Raw genomic sequence first — 23,673 nt, forward strand, 5'->3', positions numbered from 1 at the left:
TGTTCTAGGGCCTTCCATGCTGGGTCTGCTGGGCCTGGACCTTCACCTACAGTGACTGCCGCTCCCCTCTCCCCCTACGGAAGGTGGGACACGAGAAGGTGGCCGGCAGTGGCGCAGAGAACAGGACACAGGCTGGAGCTCAGTTCTGACTCTGCTGCTACCTTGCTGTGTGGCCTGGGCCGCTCTGCTCCCTCCAGGCCTCAGTCTCCCCTTCTGTGCAATAGGAGCTGCTGACCCTTTGAGCCTACAGGCACTGCGCAGAGGAGGAAGAGCGGTTGGACAGGAGGCAGCAAGAGTGTGGGGAGGAAGGGAGGCGCCCCGGGGCCAACGGACACCCTGCCTTGCCCCGCTCTCCTGGGGAAATGCTTCAGCTTCTGCCGCCCACACTCCTACTACTGGCCAGGGGACGCCGCTTGGCCTGAGCGTTTCCAAGCCTTAGATGACAGAGTTCTTGGTCCCCAAGGCTGCCCTGGGGCTGGTGGTTGCCCTTCCCTTCTCCCGGAACAGTGTTGGCTTCAGGGGGTTTTCGAGGAGGCTGAGCTCCTGGGTGGGCGCTCCCATGGGCGTTAGCCTCACCCACTCACGTGCACTCACACCCCTACATGTGCTTGTATGCACACACACACATAAGCCCACATGCACACGCCGCACAGCAGGGACGCTCACAGGCTAAGAGAGGCCCGAACCTGACTTTTGAGGCTCTTGGTTAGTTAAAAATGAAGACATGCTGAAACAGGTTGGCCACAGTTGTGGTGTACTACACACGTTTTTATTTAATAAATTAATATCTTTAACATGCACAAACACACAAATCCAATGCAACTGAGAGATTCATAATATAATTGCAAGAATTAGAAAAGATGAGTTCACAGTGCTGTGTGGTCTGGCGATGGGAAACAGTTTCAAATGTACGATGAGAGTCCTCTTCTTTCCATTTTGTGCACGAGTCCCTGGAACTCGACATCCAGCCTTCTTGGTGTGTACATTGCTTTCTAACATTCTATTATGAAAAATTTCAAGCATCCAGAAAGATTGAAACAACTGTACAGTGAACACCGATATCCTCACCTTCTGAAATCTACAATGAACATTTTGCAATCTTTGCTTTATCACATATCTATCTCCCTTTCCATTCAACCATCAGTCCATCTGAATCCATCCATCCATCTGTCCATCATCTCTCTAACCCTCCACCCATCCATCTTTTTTTGATGCATTTTGAGGCTCATGAATGTGAGCCTGGGTTGAATGACACTCTTTTCCCTCCCCCTTCTCCCTGACAGTAATAGACCTTGCTGTCCACACACTCATGTACACTCACACACACACCCCTACATGTGAAACCCGTATACACACACCACACACGATTCTCCCATGTTCTCTAATTCAAGCATGTCCTCTCCTTATTGACATGAACTCGCATATAGAAATATCACACATATCACCTGTGCACACACACACACACACAGTGCCTCCATGTGCATTTGTGGCAGACTTTTGATATCTGTGAGGGAAGCATCCAGAGACTTTTCAGACCTGTAACCCTCGGAGAGTCCCTTACCTCTGGCAAGTGTCAGGGGGTCCCCAGTAGCTCCTCGCCCGGCATGTCCTACTTTTCTGCTTTCCCTCCAGTCTTGTCCCTTACCTTCCAGCCGCATCCCATGAAGAAGACCTCCCACAAAGGCTCCTTCTTCAGTGTTGCCAAATTTGGGTACAAAGCCACCAGACTGTCGCTCCAGGAGGGCATGGACTGTGTTGACCACACCCCATGCCCTGACCTGTTACCCAGCAGGCCCCCTGGTCAATTGGAAAAGGAACAACACTGGCAGAACGGTGCATCTCCGGGCAACCTCAGGGGCATCTGTGTCACACACACTCACTTCCAGGCACACACAACACATTCTACCTGCATCCACACCCTCTAGACTCACAGGTACACTGTGTGTGTGGGTGTGTGAATGCATACTGTGTCTCACACACGTCTACTTGTCTTCCCATTATCCAGATGGAGTTACTTCCAGCACCTGGGCCCTTTTCTAAAGCCTTGGTCATTGAAGACCACTGTGAGCACATTTGCTGGAATGTGAGGTCCAGGTGTGGCCCCATGACCATGTGTTCCTGAGCTTGGCCCCAAGCATATATGTGGCACAAGTTAAGAGTACCAGTTCTGGAGTCTGACAAAACCTGGATTCCATCCTTGCTCTGCATGTAATCACTGTGCATGTTTCACATATGACTTATGTGAGTGTTACTTCTTGGAGCATTGATTTCCTTATCTGTTAAATGGGAAAATAGTTGCCATCTTTAAAGCGTCTTATAGGAGATGCCCTTAGTGGGGTGCCTGGTGTGTTGTAAGCACTTAAAAATGGTTGCTGTGAATATTATTATTGCGGTTACTTCAATCTTTGCCTCAAACTCCCAAGCACCCGTTGGGAGGGAGGACAGTCTTGACAGGGGGCTGTGTGTGGGGACAGTAGGTGGATGGTGTCTCGTTAATGCCTCTCCCCAGATCCTAAGCCCTCATTACCTACATGAATATTCATAAGGAATAGCTTCAGCCCTGCTCTGTAAATGGGTCAGAAGCAGGAAGTGGAGGCCAGTGCAGAGAGCGAAGGCAAGGGGACAGGAGGCTCAAAGCCAGAGTGCATCTGAGTCCCCATGGACGGGAGGATGGTGAGAGAGATGGGAAGGATGGTTGGGAGGATGCTAGGGGGCACCAGGGGCTTGATCAGGGGATTATTCCCATGTTGCACATTTGAAAACTGAGCCCCAGTGAGATCAGATAAGAGAACTCTTGGGGTGAGTGGCCCAAGAAGCCAGAGCCTGCTTCCTTGGGATCTGGAGAGTTTAGCATCTGTCTCGGCTGGGTGATGGGCACAGGGGGATGGACCAAATGATCACTGCAGTTTTCTCTCAATGGACATAGTTTACATGGCATTATATGGTTGGAAGAGCTGTGGTGATCCTGAATCCCAACCCTCCAGTGAGGCTCCAAGAGAATGGGTGATTTGCCAGAATCACACAGCTGCTGACTCCAATCTTGCCCTTGGAGGTGTAAAAGACAGAGTGATTCTGGTCCCTCGCAAGAGATTTAAGACTGGGAGAAGGGTGGGTGGGTTGGTCAGGATACCGAGGAATGAAGCCTCTTTATCCACCTCCTCACTAGTCCCCTGAGATAACTGCAGCAGAAACAATTATCTCCATTTTACAGATGAGAAGGATGAGGCTGACAGAGGAGGAGGCACCAGGACAAAGCAACACAGTGAGTTTATTGCACGGGGTGGGGAGGGGTCTGCACCTCTGTGCAGGGCAACGCAGGGATGTGAGAGCCCAGTTTGCCTCCCTCGTGGGTAGGGTGAGGGCATGACCTCTGTTTTTCCTGTTCTGGAAAGTTTCAATCTAAAAAAAGTCAGAAGGGGCTGTCTCTCTACACTTGCAAGCGTATTAATCCCTCCCTCTTTTCAGATGACTGCCTATTTCTTAAAATGCTTTCCAGACACTCACAACTGTTCTATGAGGTTAAGCAGGATAATCACGCCCAATTCAGAGGAGAAGTGACCTCCATGACGGCAGAGGGTATGAGAGGTGGTGACAGAACCAGGGTGTCAGGTATTGCTTGTTGAGTCCTTTGGCGATTTATTTTATATTTATTTATTTTTGGCTGTGCTGGGTCTTTGGTGCTGTGCTAGCTTTTCTCTAGTTGCAACCAGCCAGGGCTACTGTTTGTGGCAGTGAGCAGGATTCTCTTCTAGGCGGCTTCTCTTGTTGCGGTTCCCAGGCTCTAGAGTACAGACTCAATAGTTATGGTGCCCGGGCTTCGTTGCTCCGAGGTCTGTGGGATCTTCTCGGATCAGGGATTGAACCCGTGTCTCCTGCATTGGCAGGCGGATTCTTTAGCACTGAGCCACCAGGGAAGGCCTTCCTTTTCTTTTTTTAGAGAATATTTTTATTTACTTATTTGGCTGTGCTGAGTCTTAGTTGCAGTTTGTGGGATCTTTTCTTTGTGGCATGCAGGATTTTTAGCATCTAGTTCCCCAACTAGGGATCAAACCAGTGCCCCCTGCATTGGGAGCATGGAATCTTAGCCACTGGACCACTGGCCAATTTTCTACTAGACCCGGTCTTGGAAAGGGAGGGGTTGAGGGATGGAAAATTTGACCCTTGGGGCAGAAGTGTCAAAAGGAGATGACCCTGGGGTGGATGTCCATGAGAAGGGTTCACTTCAGACTGCTGAGTGGCAGAATGAGGACACTGGGCTTGTGGGAAACATTCAGAATGAGTTCATTCATTTGGGGCCCTTTCACTGCCTTACTGTGCCAGGCCCTATGCTGTGCCCAGGTCAGGGGAGGGACCCACCAGAGGTGAATCAAACAGTCCTTGGGTGGCTCAAAGTCGCTTAAGGGTCTCAGACTAGGGGTGAAGACATGATTGGACAGAAAGAGGCACACTGGGTATTGTCACATCTGCTTTCACCCAGAGGCAGTAGGATGTCAGGGACAGGCCTTGGGTTCTGAGATTGGGGCCAGATTGGGTGGTCTTTTAGCACTGCCCTTCTGAGCTGTGTGGCTTTGAGTAGAAATAGTAGCAACCACAATAGTCCCAGTTGATTTTTACTAAGTGCTCCGTTTACATCTCGCATGTCACTTTACTTCTTTGAACCTGTTTCCTCATCTGTAAAACGGGATGAAGTGGGAGTTAATTTCTCAGGGTTACTGGAGGGCTTGAATGGGACCATGTAGGTGGGAGAGTTTAGGGCTTCCAGGTGGCTCAGTGGTAAGATTCCGCCTGCTGACGCAGGAGCCACAGGAAACCCGGGTTCGATCCCTGGGTCTGGAACATCCCCTGGAGGAGGAAATGGCAACCCACTCCAGTATTCTTGCCGAGATAATCCCATGGACAGAGGAGCTGGTGGGCTACAGTCCATGGGGTCACAAAGAGTCAGACAAGGCTGAGCGCGCAGCACACAGGTGGAAGAGTTTGTCATGAGCTTAGCTGTGTGGTAACTTTAGTTATTTGTGAGGCCACAGAGGAGTCCCATGTTTTAGAGATGCAGGAGGCTAGTTATCCCTACTGGGGCCAGGTAGTGTTTTCAGGGCGGTGGCTGCCCTCTTCACCGAGAAGATACAGGATAGGACCAAGAGTTTGAAGGGTTGAGAGGAGGATAAAAAGGACTTTTCAGAGGGAGGGTAGCCTGTGAGCAAAAGTGTAGAGGAAGGAAAGTGTAGGGTACGTTTGTAACACAATGAATGGCTCAGGCTGGCGCCCGGTGAGTCATCAAGGATGCAGGCAGGCCCAGATCTCTGACCCTGGGGCCAGGTTCGAGGCACACAGATTTCCTCCCTAACATTATCCCACCTGTGGTTGGTTGAGGAGAGAGGGCTGGAGGGTGAAGCGAGTGTAATTACAGAGCCCTACTTCTGGGTTTCTCCCACCTCTCTGCGGGATGGTCTGGCAGAATATGACCCACCCATTCCTCTGAGCTCCTGAGCTGGGGGCCAGGTTTGGGCGTTCCTGGGGAGTGATGAATCACCAAGAGCAGGGGGCTCTGGGGAGCATGTGGCCCAAGTCAGGAGTCAGTCGAGCTTGAAGAACAGGTGGATGGAGGGGAGGACAGATGAAAGCGTGCGAGGCTGCGTCCTAGAAGCGGGGGCGGGGAGCGCACACCTGGCTTTTTGAGGAAGGTATCCTCATTTCTCAGACGGGGAAACTGAGGCTCAGAGAGGGGAAGTGACTTGCCCATTTCTTTGTCCAATCATGCAACACTTCGGTATTGGGCAGAGGCTCTATGCCAAACGCCGAGGAGTCCCGTGTGACCAACTCTTGGGGTAGGGAGAAATGTTGTTGAGGTCGTGTTTGCGGCCTCGCCGGGGATCGAACCCAGGTGTCCCTATTTCCAAACCATCACTTTGGATCCGGACGTGAATCCAGCTGCGCGGCTTGCGCGGCAGCTGGAATCCCCGGTACCCCCACTTTCTTTACGGTCCCGCCCAGCGCACCTGCCCCAGGTGAGTCCCGGGAGGCCCCGAACACCGCCGGAAAGCGGCGAGCGGTTTCGGCAGGTGGGGCGGAGCCGGGCCGGGGCGGGGCCGAGGGGCGGGGCCAGCCCCCGGCGCCTGGAGCCGGACAGGAGCCGGCGCCCCTCGGCCCGCGCCCCGAGCCCCGCGCCGCCGCAAACATGGGGGCCTGCCTGGGCGCCTGCTCCCTGCTCAGCTGCGTGAGTCCTGACCCCGGCGCCCGCCCGTGCCGCCTGCCCCTTCTTCGGGCTCGCACTTTTGTCCTATCTTTTTCCTCCAAATAGTTTCTTCTTTTTCCTTCCTCCAAACTTGTCTTTCTGGGCCCGCACCCCGCCTCCTCGCTCCTCGGGTACCCCAGCTCCTCGGGTACCCCGGCTCATCGAGTCCCCCCACCCCCATCCCGGGCCCGCGGGCGCCGGAGACGGCTGGTGTCCGGCGATCGGGTTACCGCGGGGGAAGGGGTGGGGCGCCCCGGGGCAGGGGGAAGGGAGTGCCCTGGGCGGGCGTCCCTCCAGGGAACTGGGGAGACTGAGGCCCAGAGCCCGGGGCGGGGATGGGAGCTGCAGCCCCAGTTGGCCCAACTACGAGCCGTCCTGGCCGTGCGTCTCGCGTCTGCCTCCCCGACGCTCTCTTTGTGTGCCTGCCGGTCCCTGCCCCTCTCCGCCGGTGTCCTCTGTCTGTCTGTGTGTCAGTCAGGCTGTCTGTTCCTGCCCGGCTGCCTCGTTTGTCCCTTTGTGTGTGTCTGATATCTGTCCGTTCGTTCGTCCGACTGTCTTTGTCCGTCCGAAGCCTCTTAACATCTGTCATTGTCTGTCTTTACGGTTCCGAGTCTCTCTGCCCGCCAGGGTCTGTCTGCCCGTCCGGTCTGTTAGTCTCTCTGTGCCTTGTCCCTGCTTTTCAGTCTGGCTCAGGCCAGACTCCTGGGCACTTTTCCAGTGAACCCCAGACCTTTCCCTCCTAGGCCCCAGGGCCGAAGTGGGGGGTGGGGAGGAAGACCCTCTCTGCCTTTCTAAGCCGATCTTGAGCGAGCTTGAGTCCGTCTTGCGGGTTACTGCCAACACCGGCCCGACTCTGGGTGGGGACACCCAGGAACCGAGGGAGGTGGGGTCTGGGGGGAGGGACTACCTGGTCATCTGCTCGGGGACCTGGGGAGCAGCCAGCCCGGGTTGGCACTGCTGCCGGCAGAGGGGAGGAGCGTCAGCCAGACCCTGGCGGGGAGGCCCCTTCTCCTTTTCCCAGCCCCCGTTCCTTTCCCTCTTCCCTTCATTAAATCTGAGGTTCATTCAGGCAGCCCCCTCCCCCTCTGCCCTACACAAAGAGGAGCCGAGAGGAAGGGGGAGGGGGTTCTGGTGGCTGCTGAATCCCAGACTTAACTTTCCTTTGTCCCCGATGTGTGTGAATGATAGGATGGGGGTGTAGGGGCCCACAGCTGGGGATCTAGAGAGATGTACTTTACAGCTATTTGCCGAGAAGGGTATCTGCATAGAGAGGCTATAGAGGGGGTCCCTGGACCCTTGTCCCCTCTGGGCCTCCATGTCCCCATATGTGAGAGTGTGTGTGTGTGTGTGTGTGTGTGTATGTATGTGTGTGTGTGTGCGTGTGCAGGAGCTGATTCCTGAGATCTCTTCCTGCCCGGTGACACCAAGTTTTGGGTTGGATCTCTGGCCAGAAAGGGTTTGCTTCCTGGTGGGGGAGGGAGAGTTTCCTTGGAGTTGACTAGAATTCCTTCTGGCTGGGCTAGCCAGGGGGTGGGGGAGGTTGTTGAAAGGAGACCTGCCATTTCCCTGTACCTCTGTTTCTCCATCTGCCTCAATCAAGATTTAAAAGTGCCCCACCTTGTTCTTGGCATATAGTAAGCTCTCCAAGCAGGAGCTATTGTTATTATCATTTTTAAAACGTGGGTGGAGAATTCCCTCTGGAGCCAATTGCTGGACTCTGAGTCAGGCTCCTGCAATGCTGAATCAGAAGGCACCAGACAGGCCTGCGCCAACCCATGGGTTACAGATGAGGAAGCTGCAGCCCAGAGAGGTTAGCCGACTTGCTTAAGGTTGCACAGTGAAAGGAGGAAGATCTGCACAGTCAGGATTAATATCTGATCCCTAGTCTAGGCTTCTGCCCACATCTTTCCTCCCTTCATATTCTGGGTGCTGAGGGGCAGGGTTGGCCCAGAGTAGAATCGGGAGGTTCGGGAGGTTGCAGGTATCTAATGTCTGCAAGGGACCTGCCCCTCCTGTTAAGAGCCTCCCCTTGGCACTCTGACCTCTGATGGTTACCGGGTACTTACTGCATGCCAAGTGCTGTGCTGACCCCTTCACCTGTGACATCTGATTACCCACCCACCCCACCCCCCACCATGACAGAGTTAACTTATTTTGCAGATTGTGATACTGATGATAGCCACCATTGGACTGGGTCCTTACTGTAGGCCCAGAACTCAGAGCCCAGCGGTGTAGTGAGGATTTTGTATGTATCCTTTCATTTAGTCCTCACGGCGACCCCAGTGAGGAAGTTAATATTATTCACAGCTGAGAAAGCTGGATTCAGAGAGGGAAGACAATTTCCCCACAGCCACACAGTATTAAGTGGTGCTGTTGGGTGCTGCTGGGTAACCAGTAGCAATGTTTCAATGGACACTTGTCTGAGAGGACTGAAGTTCTAATGAGGGAGTTGCCAGGCATCTTTAGGGGGAACATTTTGGCATACGTGGCTCCCCTTGGTCAGATGCAAATCTGTCACAGCAAGTAGGGAATGCAAGTGGCTGTCTCTTTTATTAAAAAAAAAATAGTTTTATTTATTTATCTGTTTTTGGCTCTGCTGGGTCTTCATTGCTGTGTGGACTTTTCTCTAGTTGCAGAGAGCGAGGCTACTCTCTAGTCACCGTGTGAGGGCTTCTGATTGTGGTGACTTCTCTTGTTGTAGAGCTTGGGTTCTAGGCAAGCAGGCTTCAGTAGTTGGAGCACACACACTCAGTAGTTGCAGCTCACAGGCTCTTGAGCACTGGCTCAGTAGTTTTGGCATGCGGGCTTCGTTGCTCCGTGGCATGTGGAATCTTCCCAGACCAGGAATCGAACTCGGGTCCCCTTCATTGGCAGGTGGATTCTTATCCACTGCACAACCAGGGAAGTCCACAAGTGGCTCTCTTGGTTAGTGTTTGTGCTGGACTGAAGGTGAGTCCTGGCCAGGAGGAGATAAGATAGACCCACTAGAGATGGGAGTCACCAAGCAGGTCACCACAGGGTGAGTTGGACAGTCGGCAGATACTTAGGGATGGCCTTCTACAGGCGAGGGAGTGTGAAAGGTGTTTGCCTCAGACAGCTTGGTCTGGGTCCTGGCTTGGTCTGTTCTCAGCTGCGTGACTGAGAACCTCTTCCTTGTCTGAACAGTGGAGATAACTGTGATACCACCTCTCAGCATGTCGGGAGGGTTCTGTGGGACTTAGCCTGAAGCTGGCATGCAATGGCTGCTCTGTAAGCTCCCGCCAGTGGTAAAGCACTGGATACCACATTTGAGGAAGTGGGGAAGCTGCTAAAACCCATGGCTGTCTGATGGGCTCCAAGCCGCTTCACTGCCCTGCCTGGAAGCCCATTTTATAGCTGAGGAAACTGAGTCCCTCAGGGGCAAAAAGAGACTTGTCTAAGGTCGTCCTGCCAGCTGGCGGCAGGGACACGACAGGGCCCGCTCCTCTTCACACTGCATCGGGGAAAGAAGTGTGCTTGAAGTAGTCTTGGGCTGCCCTTTTCTCAGGGTGGCTCAGCCAGTTCGGGGGTGCCACGGAAGCTTGCAGCTTATTAGACACTCAGGCCCAGGGTTTCCTGAGTTCTGAGTTCTCCTTTCTGAGAATCTGGCTGGTGCTATGAGTCTACCAGTCTAAGTTCTGGTGCTTTTCCATTGCTACCTTTCCCCTGCGTGCATCTGGGGAGGGGTGTGTTGTAATCTGAGTGTAGGAATGGTGTAATAGTCTACCGTGGCCTTTCACTTTGCATCCCAAGCGTAGCCTGTGTTGCTGTCAATCTAGGGATTTTCATCTTTCCTGCTTCTGTACCATTCCATGGGGTTAGTAGTCACCACTGTCCTCTGGTGTAGGGCAAAGAGGTCATTTGCGGTTTCTTGATATTCTAATAAGTTCATGCAACTTAAAGCTTTGTGCCTATTTTAGTTTTTTCTCTTAATTTAAAGTTTTTTTTTTTAATAATAAAATCAACTTTATTGGGGTATAATATACATTTAACTATATTTAGTTTCCTAGGGACAGCAGAGCCTGGTGGGCTGCCATCTATGGGGTCGCACAGAGTCGGACACGACTGAGTTGGCTTAGCAGCAGCAGCAGTTTCATATACCCATTTAAGTGTTACCAACACATCTGCTTCATTCAGCAGAAAGATCCCTCTTAAGGAAGTACCATGGTGCAGTGATGGGCATTTAGTTAATTTCAGCTTTCCCTTATTGTTTTCCTCCTGTGAACAGTGTCACTGTGTGTGTGCGTGTGTCTGCTTTTACTCCATGGGCTGGTATTTGTGTAGGAAGAAGTTGTGGTTGGAGTGATCCCCAGAGGTGGGGAGTAGAGATTAGGATGTATGAACAACTGCAAGGATGCTCCAGAAGCAGCCAGGGTGGAAGAGAGGGGCTCTGTGTATTTCTGTCTCCCAGACCTGGTCTCTCTGGTTACCAGCCAGGTCTTTGGAAACCTGAGATTTCAGGTATCAGAAATACCTGGATTTTGATCTCTAAGAACCAGAGTAAATTGAAAGGCCACCCTCCCTGACTGCAGTGTGGCAGCTTTTCTTGTGTCTCAAATGTCTCAAATGGAAATGGTAATGAGCCAGAGCCGGGCCTTGACCTGGGTACTTGGGTACTTGGTTCCTGAGATCAGTGCCTGTTGTTCAGCTGCTCAGTCATGTCCGACTCTTTGCGACCCCATGGACTGCAGCACACCAGGCTTCCCTGTCCTTCACCATCTCCCAGAGCTTGCTCAAATTCATGTCCATCGAGTCGGTGATGCCATCCAGCCATGACATCCTCTGTTGTCCCTTCTCCTCCTGCCTTCAATCTTTCCCAGCATCAGGGTCTTTTCCAATGAGTTGGCCCTTTGCATCAGGTGGCCAAAGTATTGGAGCTTCAGCTTCAGTGTCAGTCCTTCCAATGAATATTCAGGACTGATTTACTTTAGGAGTGACTGGTGGGATCTCCTTGCTGTGCAAGGGACTCCGAAGTCTTCCCCAACACCACAGTTCAAAAGCATCAATTCTTCAGCACTCAGCCTTCTTTATGGTCCAACTTTCACATCCGTACATTATTACTAGAAAAACCATAGCTTTGACTATATGGACCTTTGTTGGTAAAGTAATGTCCCTGCTTTTTAACCCCTGAACAGTGCCTGTTGGCCTCCCTTGGTTTTCTTGGGCACTTGAGGGATTGTTTTCATCATTGGGGTGTTTTGAAATTAAACAATACTGCCATCCATGACTTAGCAGACCCTGGCGCAGACAGACTTGATCTCAAATCCCAGCTCCTCAGCTTACTTGCGACGTGACCTTGGTTGCGTCATCTCCTTGAGTTTCAGTTTCCCATTTGTAAATGGGGGGTTACAGCATACTTCATAGTGTCAGTGAGTAATCTAGACAAAGTGCTCACCAGTGTCTGGGACAGAGTAGCTCATCATAAAGGGAAGCCATCACTATTATTACTGCCATCCACTTGCTGTGTGATTTCTGGCAAGTCTATTAACCTCTCTGATCTCAGAATGCTCTTTAAGGTTTATAAAATACTCTTTCTGGCATTTGCTTATCTTCTCACCACCCCACCCCGCCAAGTAGCCATGGATAGGAGTCAGGGCTCTGGGCAGCGTTTGCAAGATACAACCCGAAATTGATGGATGGGTGGATTGTTTTGATTTGGACCCTGAGGGAGAATTCCATTCTGCAGGCATTTCGTTTAGCATCCATGCTGTGCTTGGCTTTGTGGATGAGAGAGATAAGTTACAAGGAGCATTCCAGGGGCCTTTCCAGTCCAAGGGGAGAGGAGGGAGGCGACAGGAAGGCAGCTGCACCGCAAGCAGAGTGTGCGGTACCCCTGTGACCAGTCCAGAAAGCAGGGGACAGGGTCTCAGAGGAGCAAGGGACCCTTTCAGCCTCTCTCTGCAAAGCTGGTCACTCAGTAGAAGGCTGTTCCTGTCCCTCTCCACTTTGGGAGGTGGTGCCCAATGGCCATGGAGGCCCGTTGATCATTGGAAGAACACCAGGGTCCTGTACGTGGCTGCCAGGCCACCAGCCTGGCCGACCTTACCACCCACTTGCTCTTGAAGCTTTGGCCACAAGGCCTTCTTTTCCTTCCTCCAACACTCAGCTCCTTCCCACCCCCAGAGCCACTGCAGACTCTCTTCCTTTTGTCTGGAACACTTTCTTCATCTTGGCCAGGAGAGTGCGTCCTCACTGTTCAGCTCAGCTTAAATGGCATCCCTTCAGGGCAGTGACTCGCCACTTCCCATCTAAACTAGGCCCCCGTCGGTCACTCTCATGGCAGCACTTACTATGACAGGTGTAAGAATGTGGTGAGTCTCTTTCCTGCCCTCAAAAACTCCAGGAGGGTGGAGCCCGTGTCTCTTGACCTCCTGACTCTCACATACCTGAATGAGGAGTCAGAGCTGTTTAGAGGAAGAGAAACGGTGACCCACAGATATCTGGATGTGGGCCCGTTTCCTCCAAGGCTAGGCTGTGGAACTGGCTTCTGTGGGCTGAGGCTACAACTACGAATGGAGTGGCATCACCAGCCCCTAAGCGATTTCAGCCAGCCCCCGGAAGGGAGGGGCTGACACAGGGCAGAGGCGCCTGAGACAGAAGGGGTTGGACGCCCCTGCTGTCCAATCTGGTGCAGCACCAGGCCGGGAATCCCACCCTCTCATAGTCTTCATTCCATTCATTCAGCAGATGTTGAGTGATCAGCGCCTGCTGTTTCTTGAGGTCTTAGCGTATGTCTGGTACCATGCCAGACACTTTACACTCGTTCAACAGATAGTCCCTGAACTCCCGATGATGTGTCAGGCCTGGTTCCCATTTCTGGCACCTCCACGGTGAACAGACAGACAAACCCCCCTGCCCTGGTGGAGCTCACACGTTAACAATGAGAGGCAGGCCCCGTGAGTCAACTGTGAAGCCAATCAGTGGTTGTCTAAGTCCTATGGAGAAAAATAAAGCAGGCAAGGAGGACGGGGAGCCTGAGGGAGTTAAAATTTAAAATCCTGATTTTATTCTTAAGACTGCCATCTGAGAACCAGGTACCCTTCTGATTTCCATTTTATGAAAGGGGAAACTGAGGTTAAGAGAGGATAAGTGAACCGTATAAGGTTACACGGCTAGCTAGCGACAGGATTGGTCTTTTAGATTTTCTTTTTCCACTCTGCTTCATCTGAAATAAGAAACAGTGTGACCTCAGCTCTCTCTCTCTGGGAAGCCACAGTAACCCCTGAGGATAGATCCAGGTTTGAATCTGCATTCTGTTGCTTGCTGGCTGTGTGTCCTTGGGCAAGCCAGCCTCTTCCAGCCTTGGTCTCCTTGGCCTCTCCCTTGGGCTTGAGAGTTAAATGGTGTGACATCTGGGGAATAGGTATCCCTCTGTAGCGTGGCACGGGAGGGCTCTGCGTAGGTTTGGAGATATTGACCAGGCGGCAGGCAGTGGGCCCCTGGAGGATGCCGCGTGCTCGGGCGGGGAAGAGGAGAGGAGGCAGAGAGTAAGGGGCCGTCCCCGCCCTCCCCGCAGGCGTCCTGCCTCTGTGGCTCTGCCCCCTGCATCCTGTGCAGCTGCTGCCCCTGTAGCCACAACTCCACGCTGAGCCGCCTCTTCTTCACGGTCTTCCTCTTCCTCGGGGTGCTGGTGTGTGTCATCATGCTGAGTCCTGGCGTGGAGAGCCAGCTCTACAAGGTAAGCCACCTGCGGGACCTGGCCTCTGGCGAAGGCTCAGCTACCAGAGGGCCCAGCTGATCAAGAGGTGGGCAGGACAGGGAGGGTTTGGAGTGAATCACAAATGGAAACCAGTGGACCGCTGAGGATGAAACCCTTTCCTTGTTCCCCAAAGCCCACCTCCCGCTTAGCACCATTTGCACATCCCACCCCCACCCTGGCACCATCCGTGGCTGTTAGCCCATCTGCCCATAAAGGAACACGACTATCTTGTCAATTACTAGGGAACCTGGAGACACGCTTTAGCCAGACGCCCTGTTTTCAAGAAACACCAGTTTGATGTTTGGTGGAACATGTTAACCTTGAGCCCGTGGTGCACCTGCTTATAAAAAAGCTGAAAAGTAAAAAAAAAAAAAAAAGATGGGCAGGAGTGTCCAGCACACTGATGATCCAAGCTTGACATTAGGGGGGTTGTTTCTTCACATTGGGAAGAGGGTTTGATCCTCCTCATTTCTCATAAGCCATGGTCCCCTTGGGGAGTCTCATGAATCGTTATTGCCCCCGCTCCAGACAGTGGCCCAGGGCAGTCCTCCCCACTTCGATGCATAAGCCCAGCTTTGAGGGTCTTATCTTCCCTTCATCTCAGTGTTTCATAGTCCGTGGCACAGTGAGGCCAGAGGTTCTGACACGCTAGTGTGCACAGAGGCATGAATCCCCTGGGGAGTGTGCTAGAAATGCAGAATCTCAGACTCCACCTTAGAGACTCTAGTTCCGTAGGAGAGGGGACCTCAGCAGATTCTGATGTAACTGCTGGGTGGAGAGCGCTTTGGAAAATCCTGCCTTGGACAGTGCGGTGTAGTCCTGGGGTTGTGAGATGATAGTAGGGAAATTAACAAGATCTAACTGGACGTCTGTCCCTGGGGGGCTCACTCACAGGACTTGAGCGGCAGAGGTGGGTGGGAATGGAGATGGGTGGTGGATGGAGGTGGGAGGCACAGACTGCCGTCCAGCCCAGGCCTCCTGGGAGAACCTCTTGGCTGGTGGGGGGAGGCCTGGGCAGAGTCACCCTGGGTTCTGGGTGGGGTGGGGTGTTCGAGCTGCTTTGTCTGTCTCCACAGCTGCCCTGGGTGTGTAATGAGGGGACCGGATCCCATGTCGTCCTGCAGGGCCACATCGACTGTGGCTCCCTGCTTGGCCACCGCGCCGTCTACCGCATGTGCTTCGCTATGGCGGCCTTCTTCTTCCTTTTCTCTTTGCTCATGGTCTGCGTGCGCAGCAGTCGAGACCCCAGGGCTGCCATCCAGAACGGGTGAGGAGGGGCCCTATCTGAGGCCCTCCCGCAGTGGATTTCCCCATCCTCTGCCTGTCTCCAGCATCTCCAGACCCTACCTTCAGACTCAGGGGCTGCTGAAGCCAGGAGGATGCAGCTCAGAGATCAGTTCATTGAGCAGTACCCACTTCTCAGATGAGGAAATAAAGCCCAGGAAAGACAACAGCATGCCTATGGTCACACAGCAATTTAGTGGCACAGTTGGGGCTAGAACCCGGGTGGCCATCCTCACCCCTAATTGGTCCTTCCCTCTGCCCCTTGGGACTGTTTTTAAGGCCAGGACAGACTCACTGTGCCCATCAGACCATTGGAAAGTCCCTGCCATCTCTCCCAGTACCTGTTCTGTGGGGGTGGGATTCTGGGGGGCCAGCTTTTCCTCTCCCCCTCCTCAGCTCTCTAGTCTGATCTACCCATTTCCCCACCATAGGTTTTGGTTCTTTAAGTTCCTCATTTTCGTGGGCATCACCGTGGGCGCCTTCTACATTCCTGACGGCTCCTTCTCCAACAGTAGGTGGCCTTGGTGGGGGGGATGGGGGCTACCAAGAGGGACAAGCACTGATGGGTACTGCTGTTTGCACCCAGGAGACAGGTCTCTGCTGCTTGGCCACGTGGCCTCCGGGGGTTAAGGGGACCTGCCTTGATACCCAACCTGTACCCTGCCACAAGGCATCTCTGTGTGTGGCCTGGGGCTCCCTGAAGGAGGGGACATCAATACAGGTTGTAGCATGAATGACTGTTGAATGTGTGAAAGTGAGTGTGAGAAGAGACCCTGGAAGGTGCCTACCCCAGGCTGCTGCCCCACGGCTGGACCCCCTTCTTCCCTCCCCTCTCCCCACCCAGTCTGGTTCTACTTCGGTGTCGTGGGCTCCTTCATCTTCCTCCTCATCCAGCTGCTGCTGCTCATCGACTTTGCACACTCCTGGAACCAGCGGTGGCTGTGCAAGGCCGAGGAGCGTGACTCCCGCGCCTGGTACGCAGGTCAGTGCTACCCCGTGGCCTCGTGCAGGGGCCGGGCTAACTGAGGGGGGGGCGTCCCTGAAGGACGGCGGCCTGGAGGGCATCTCAGGCTGCCTCCTGCCTTAGCACCGGAACTGAGCCGTCCGTGGCAGATGGAGAGAAGGGTATGTGTGGGCAGGGCGGTTGAGGTGGGTCAGCCCCCTGGAGGGGCCCGGCGGAGCAGGCCCTACAGAATTGACCACACCCAGCCAGACCAAACTTCAGATGACCCCTGGTTATTGAATCCCCAGTAGCAGAATGGGTCCCTTTTCAGACTGATTTTCTGAATCTGTCGAGAAGAAAGGCTCACCACTTGGGATTGGCTTGGTTGTCACACCTCCCTGATCACCACGCATCTAGTTCACTCTTTGAAAGACTGTTCTCTTTTCATTGTCTTTATATTTATGGTGAGCTTATTTGCGGCAAGTGAATCATTTTAGTTCAGGGTGGGGCGGGAGCTCACAAAGGCTGGGTGTGGACGGAAGTTTGGCAGACACTCCTTGGAGGAGGAAGCTGGGGCCCAAGACCAGATGACTGCCCGATGAGGGATGGGGTCCTTATGCATCCAGACCCACCTGCTGCTGCCCCTCCCTCCCAGGCCTCTTCTTCTTCACCCTCCTCTTCTACGCGCTGTCGATCACGGCCGTGGCGCTGCTGTTTGTCTACTACACCCAGCCCGGTGCCTGCTATGAGGGCAAGGTTTTCATTGGCCTCAACCTCACTCTTTGTGTCTGCGTCTCCATAGTTGCTGTTCTGCCCAAGATCCAGGTGAGAGCCCTGCCTATTTCTGCCCAACCTGAAACCAGGCCCCTCGGTGTGTGGGACTCCTTGTAGGAAATCTGGGGGCTAGGGGCCAGGTCTTTCCATCTCTCTCTCTCCCAGAGGCTTGGGCCAAGAGTGTGGGCTCCCAGGTCAGCCTCCCTGGGTTAGAGTCTCAACTCTTGCATTTACATGCTGGCTGTCTTTGGGAAAATGCCTTAACCTCCCTGTGCCTCTCTCATCTCAGATGTTAAATGAGGACAATAACACTTTTTGGAGTTATTCTCAAGATGGAGACCATGTTTGTGAACACAGAACAGTGCCTGGCCTATTGATATCCATCAGACATTGGCTGTTGTTTTCATTATTCCAATGTTATCAGTTTTTATGCAAATCAGGAGAATATTAGGAAAGGTCACTTAAGTGACGATTCCTAGACACCTCAAGAAGTGGTGTTAGAAGGTGCAGTTCCACAGTTTCCAGTCCCAGACTATCTGGGATAATGGGTGGGGGCTGCCAGGGCAATCTTTTGTTCTTCAGAAAGGAGGCCTTCTGAGTCTAGTGGTATTTCATCTTGGGATATCAACCCATCAGTGGTTTTAGAGGTAGCTTAGATAGTCTTTGAGGGTCCTCAGCAGAAAGGTTGGGAATCTTCCTTTGGGCCAGAGCTTCCTTTTGCTAGCAAGAAATTAGAAGCTCAGAGAGGGTGATGCCTTTGTTCCAGGTCATGCAGCAATCAGTATTCATTCAGCACACACCTCTTGGGCATCCACTGTGTGCCAGGCACTCTTCTAGATGTTGGGGATACAGCTGTGAGTAAGAGGAGGAATAATAATAGCTGACAGTTAACAGCATCCATTATGTCATTTAGTCCTCGCACCATCATCATCCCCACTTTCCAGATGAGGAAACAGAGGCTTAAGGAAGGAAGGAGACCTTGCCTAAGGTCACATGACTAGTAAGGGGTGGAGCTGGGATTGAACCCAGGCAGATAGGCTCCAGAGCCTGTGCTCTTAATCATAGAGTTCAGATTCATATTTTCAAGTGTGTGTGGTGGGAACTGAGAAAGAACAAGCCTGGTGAGGAAATGAAGCTAGGTGAGATAACTTTGGGTAGTAAGTGCTATGTAGAAAAATAAATGGAATGTGGGCTGGAAGGGAGGTGGGCTGGCAGGGCCAGGGGCTTCTGCAGTCAGGGTTTTCAGGGCCTTCTGAGGAGTCCTGTTTAAGCAGAAGTCTGAATTCTAAAGAGGGGCTGCCAGTGCAGAAATATGAGGGAGGAAAATGTTGGAAAGAGGGCATGGTGAGTGCAAAGGCCCTGAGGTTGGAGAGGACTTGGCGGAGGCTGAGACAGAGAGGTGGCCACCATGGCTGAGGAGTAGTCGGCAGGGAGGAGGTGGTGGGGACGGGGCGGGGGAGTGGGTGGTCAGGTGAGGATGGAGGTGGGGTACAGGGAGGAGAGCTTTAACTCGAAGTGTGAAGAGATGCCGCCCTTGAAGGGTTTTCTCAGCGGGGGAACAAGTCGGGTCATCTGTTAAGAGAAAAAATTAGGGCTTAACCTTTGGGTGGGCGAGGTTGGGCAGTGGGTGGCCCAGATGGTATGTTCTCCCAAAGGGTATGGGGTGGGATGGCCCCAGATGGTGGGGGTTTCTGAGGCCCCCCTGGTTGGGTGTGAGTGGGCTAGGTGGGAGTGGGGTGGGGTGTACCAGGTTTGGCAGGAGTCACATTGATGGACCGCTCTCGCCAGGATGCCCAGCCCAACTCGGGTCTGCTGCAGGCCTCGGTCATCACGCTCTACACCATGTTTGTCACCTGGCTGGCCTTATCCAACGTCCCCGGTGAGTAGAGGCCTGGGTTCCGGGAGGCCTGGTCTTCTTCCTAGGCTGGGAACCTTCAAAGATGTCAGGGACACCCCAGCCTCTGCCTGTTCCAAGACTCAGTCCTTCTGGGAGGTGGGGGGACCCTATCTGTTCCCGGCGCTACCTCTGTTGTTTTGTCTAAGTGCTATCACTAGGACTTGGATGGTTGGTTGTGTGTGTGTCTGTCCATCTGAGCCCATCCTCTGGGCTCCCTGGCTGCTCAGACCTGGCCTGCGGTGGGCTAAGGGTGACCATGCTCCCATCCCCAGACCAGAAATGCAACCCTCACCTGCTGACCCACTTTGGCAACGGGACGGTCCTGGCAGGCCCCGAGGGCTATGAGACCCACTGGTGGGACGCGCCGAGCATCGTGGGTCTTGTCGTCTTCATCCTGTGCACTGTCTTCATCAGGTAAGCGGAGGGTGGGGGTAGGGACTGGTCTCTGGGAAGGACTCATGATTGGGAGCCCTGAGCCACAAGTGAGGGAGGGGTGTGGGAGCCAGGACACCAAGCTCAACAGGGGGTGCTTTCTCAATTTGATGGAATGGGCTGCAATCCAGGTCTTCATTCACTTTTTTTCAAGATATGCCTTGGGTCCTCAAGATTGTATATGTGTCTCAAACTATTCAATATAGTTAAAAATGTTAAGACCTCATTATAGAAAAGCAGTGATAAAAAATCATCACTGTTATTTTTATTATGAAGAGGAGGCAATAGGTAACCCTACTTACTTAAAATGAATAAAAGGAAACCAAATGTAACAGCAGGTGAGCATTATTGCGAACACTATTAATGAATGTAATACCTGGGATGAGCCTTTGCAATACTAGATTCTCAAGATGTGCTTATAGAAATGGCAGATAAACAATCAGAATAACAGGGGCTGTTTATTTGAGGCACAGTGCTACGGGTTCACACCGATATTCCATTTAATCCTCTCACCATCCCTGTAAGGGAGGTACTGTTATCTCCGATTTTATAGACAAGGAATCAGAGGCTCAGAGAGGTTAAGTGTCTTGCCCAAGGTCACACAGCAAGTAGGGGTAGAGTTGAGAGTCAAGGCAACTTGTTAATTCCAGGGCCGAGGGCTTAACCACCAGGCCACCGGCTCCCGAGGCTCGGGGACCCTGGTGCCCAGGGTCACTGTGACCAGTGCCGAGGTGTGTGAGGCCCCCTGGCGCTGCCCAGTCGCTCAGCTTGGTGGTGATGGCCCGACAGCCGTACCCACGCTCTCCCCCCGCCTCCCACAGTCTGCGCTCCTCGGACCACCGGCAGGTCAACAGCCTGATGCAGACAGAGGAGTGCCCGCCCGTGCTGGACGCCACGCAGCAGCAGCAGCAGCAGGTGGTGGTCTCCGAGGGCCGGGCCTTCGACAACGAGCAGGACGGCGTCACCTACAGCTACTCCTTCTTCCACTTGTGCCTGGTGCTTGCCTCTGTCCACATCATGATGACGCTCACCAACTGGTACAGGTGCGTGGACGGAGCCTCAGCGCCCACGGTGTGTGAGCCGCGTGCCTTCCCCTCCGGCCCCGTGCTGGGGCTTTCCTGGCGCCTGCTCGAGACGTGGGCGGGGAGGTGTCTCTCTAGGACCCTCCAGGGAGCCTGCCCCATCTCTGCCTCACTTTCCCTGTCAGTGCCCCGTCTGCTCAGTAGCTAGTACCTTCGCTGAGGGCCTGAGAAGTGGGGCTCATGGGAGGTGAGGCTGGGTCTGGGCAGGGCAGACCAAGTTTGCAGATCAGGTGTAGTGTTTGGGGTTGTGGGACCCCATTTGGGATTCATGGTTGGAGGGTTAGGAGCAGGGTATGGGGTCAGAATCAAAGTCACAGGGTCAAGAACACGGGTCATGAAGTTGAGGGTTGGGACTGGAGCCATACAAAGTCACAGATTTGGTCATTTGGTTAAAATTGGAGTTTCAAGGCCAGAAAGCCAGCATTGAAGCGGCCAAGTCAAAGAGCGAAGATCAGAGTAACAAGGTCAGAGGCCAGGACTCTGGGGACAGGGCCAAGGGTCAGAATTGAGGTCAGAGATACCAGAACTGTGGTCATAAACTCCGGCTTGGGATTATGGGATTGAGGTTCAGAGTCAAGACTAAAGTCAGGTGCTTCAGGGTCCCAAAGTCAGGGACCAGGAGCGAGGTCACAGAATCAGGATCACAGGGTTAGTGACCAGAGTCAGGTCACAAATATTACACCTAGGACTAGGGTCAGGATTGTAACTGAGGTCAGGATCAGGTCTACAGTACAAGGTCAAAAACTGTGTTTAGGGTCTTAAGGCCTGAAGCTGATGCTCCAATTCTTTGGCCACCTGATGTGAAGAGCCTACTCATTGGAAAAGACCCTGATGCTGGGAAAGACTGAGGCAAAAGGAAAAGGGGTCTGCAGAGGATGAGATGGTTAGACAGCATCACTGACTCAACGGACATGAATTTGAGCAAACTCTGGGAGATAGTAGAGGACAGAGGAGGCCTGGCGTGCTGCGATCCATGGGGTTGTAGAGTCAGACTTAGCAACTGAACGGCAACCACACCAAGGCCAAGTGTCAAATATATCAGAGATAGGACTAGAGCTACAGGGTAAGAACCAGAGGTGAAGTCAGGGGTCACAACTGGATCCTAAGTTCGGGGCCGGGACTGAGGTCAGAGGTTGGGGCCAGGCTCACTGGGATGATGGTGTGTTCCAGACCCGGTGAGACCCGGAAGATGATCAGCACGTGGACCGCCGTGTGGGTGAAGATCTGCGCCAGCTGGACGGGGCTACTCCTCTATCTGTGGACCTTGGTAGCCCCCCTCCTCCTGCCCAACCGTGACTTCAGCTGAGGCAGCTCCCTGCAGCCGGTCCAACCTGGTGCCTCGGGGCTCGTGACAGCAGGCCAAGCCCCCGCCCCACCTCCAGGGCTTGCCCCTGAGCTGGGCCCCTCTGTTCTTAGTGCCTTCAGGGAGGATGAGCATCAGATCCCCCCCTGCCACTGCCCCCAGCTCCCCACTCCAGAGCCGCCGCCTCCTTCCCCTTGCCCCTACTTGCCCACACTCACCCTCTTGTGAAACAAGGGCCCCTTGTTCTAAGGCTCCCCAGGAGAGGGTCTTGAAGGAGAGAAATACTGAGAGCCGCTCAGAGCGGAAGTGCTCACTGCGAGGGGGTGCCCAGCACTGAGGCCCCGATCTTCCTGACCACGCACCCCAGGACGGCCCACCCCCTTCCTGGACTCCGTGCCTTACTGAGTCTCTCAGACTCCGCCAATAAAGAAGCCAGCACGTGTGCCTCTCATGTCTGTGCCCCTTCCCCCTCGACATGGGCCCCTTCCTGATTGGGGACCACTCTGGCGGCTGGGAACAACGTCAGGGCAGAGGGGGCTGAGGGGCCAGACCATGGGGGACCTCAAAGGTCAGACAGAAGGCTCCTAGCTCTGCATCTGGGTCATGGAGAGCCTGAGGGTGGGGGCTATAGAGGAATGAGGAGCTTTGGGAAAAGGGAACCTTAGGGGGTCAGAAAAGGGGACCCTGGAGCAGTGTTAAGTGATGAGGCCAGAGTCAAGATGGGAGGGGTGGGTCATGTGGGTGGCTAAGAGGCTGGTCTTTGCCTCTCATCTTACCAGCACCCCCCCTGAGGTCTTCCAGGGTCTGCTGAAGCACGAGTCATCACGCTCCACTTCTTTCTGCTGTAGACTTGACACCTGCTCTGGGCCCCAGGGTGCAGTGGGGAAGAGTATGTTCTCTGACGTTGGCCAAACTGGCCTGGATCCGCTAAACTGCAAAAGCCATGGGGCTCCTGTGGGCTTGGGCAAGTCATTCCCCTGTAGGCCCTGGCTCCTCATTCAGCAGATGGAAAAGGCGGCTGTCAGGCTCAGAAGAAACAGTCTGCTCATCTCTAAAGGCACACGGCCAAGTGCAGGGGGATGAAGAAGCTCCTGGCTGGGGGCCCCTGAGTCTGGTTCTTGCCCTTGTGATGTCCATCGCCAGGTCATTGGCCCCTTTCATTTGTGGGGATAACAGATGGATATTGATGTGCTGGGGTGGTTCATTGGGGACTGGGATGCGGTGGCCAGGGACGCAGGCCAATTCTAAGGAGCTGTAAGTCTATGGGGGCAGCATCAGTGCATGAGTGCCCCAAGCAGGTGAAGCCACGGCAGCTGTCAGGACAGTGGGAGTCGGGCGGATCAGGAGTGAAAATGCCCACGAGAGAGAGGACACGGCATGTGAGCCAGAGAAGGAGAGCAAGGTGTTTGAAGACCAGTGAGAAAATAGGCTGGTGTGCTGAGAGCATGTGAGGGTCAGGAGCGGGTGTGGGCTTTGGAGAGATGGGCTGAGCTTGAGTCGCACAGGAGACCAGACAATGTTCTCAGGGTAGAGGGGAGCCATGGAGGGTTTCTGAGCAGGGGTGAGGCGGTGAAGGTGTGAGCTGTTCAAGGGGTGGTGCTGGAGGGTGCAGAGCAGAACGGTGACGTGGTCAGATGGTTATTCTGGGAAGATTTTCCAGGATGAAATGGAGGGTGCAGCCGCTGGAGGCAGGTACCAGGGTCCGGGGCGGAGGCAGAGGGAGCCTGGAGTGGGGCAGGGGCTGAGGAAGCCTCTCACCCTTGAGACACGCCTTATGGATACTTTTGTCCCTGGTAGCTTTCAGCTGAAGGAGACCCCTCTCCCTGGAGCAGCCTGGCCTTCCTCCCCACAACACAAGAGATTTCATTTCTTTCCTTATTTCAACTTCGGGAGAAAAAGCCCACATTGTGCTCCTGATAGCCTTTTTAAAGCGCTTGTCGAGGTGGGCACTTTTATCCTGCTTTTGTATCCCTGTTGCTCAATTATTCATTCAACAAACATGTACTGAG

General features: G+C 53.7%; 1 protein-coding gene across 2 annotated transcripts; it reads left to right on the forward strand.

Annotated features, from left to right (window-relative positions):
- Window positions 1-2,596: 2,596 nt before the first annotated feature.
- SERINC2 (serine incorporator 2) lies at window positions 2,597-22,115 on the forward strand. Of its 2 annotated transcripts, XM_043445519.1 has the most exons (11): window positions 2,597-2,673; window positions 3,212-3,262; window positions 13,767-13,928; window positions 15,026-15,216; window positions 15,665-15,744; window positions 16,078-16,215; window positions 16,832-17,001; window positions 18,739-18,829; window positions 19,120-19,261; window positions 20,101-20,322; window positions 21,532-22,115. In XM_043445519.1, the coding sequence occupies exons 1-11, from the start codon at window positions 2,659-2,661 to the stop codon at window positions 21,665-21,667; spliced, it is 1,398 nt and encodes a 465-aa protein (XP_043301454.1). In that variant the 5' UTR covers window positions 2,597-2,658; the 3' UTR covers window positions 21,668-22,115. The 2 variants fall into 2 exon arrangements, with proteins under 2 accessions (XP_043301454.1, XP_043301455.1); XM_043445520.1 differs by lacking the exons at window positions 2,597-2,673; window positions 3,212-3,262 and adding an exon at window positions 6,030-6,214.
- The last annotated feature ends 1,558 nt before the right edge of the window (window positions 22,116-23,673 follow it).

Source organism: Cervus canadensis, chromosome 24, assembly GCF_019320065.1.
Source record: "Cervus canadensis isolate Bull #8, Minnesota chromosome 24, ASM1932006v1, whole genome shotgun sequence".
NCBI lineage: Eukaryota > Metazoa > Chordata > Mammalia > Artiodactyla > Cervidae > Cervus > Cervus canadensis.

What these genes read in the sequence shown, in the direction of transcription:
- SERINC2 (XM_043445519.1), top strand. An exon ending in TGACGGCTCCTTCTCCAACA is followed by an intron (nt 15,745 to 16,077) that starts GTAGGTGGCCTT and finishes CTCCCCACCCAG; the next exon opens with TCTGGTTCTACTTCGGTGTC. An exon ending in CTCCCGCGCCTGGTACGCAG is followed by an intron (nt 16,216 to 16,831) that starts GTCAGTGCTACC and finishes CCTCCCTCCCAG; the next exon opens with GCCTCTTCTTCTTCACCCTC.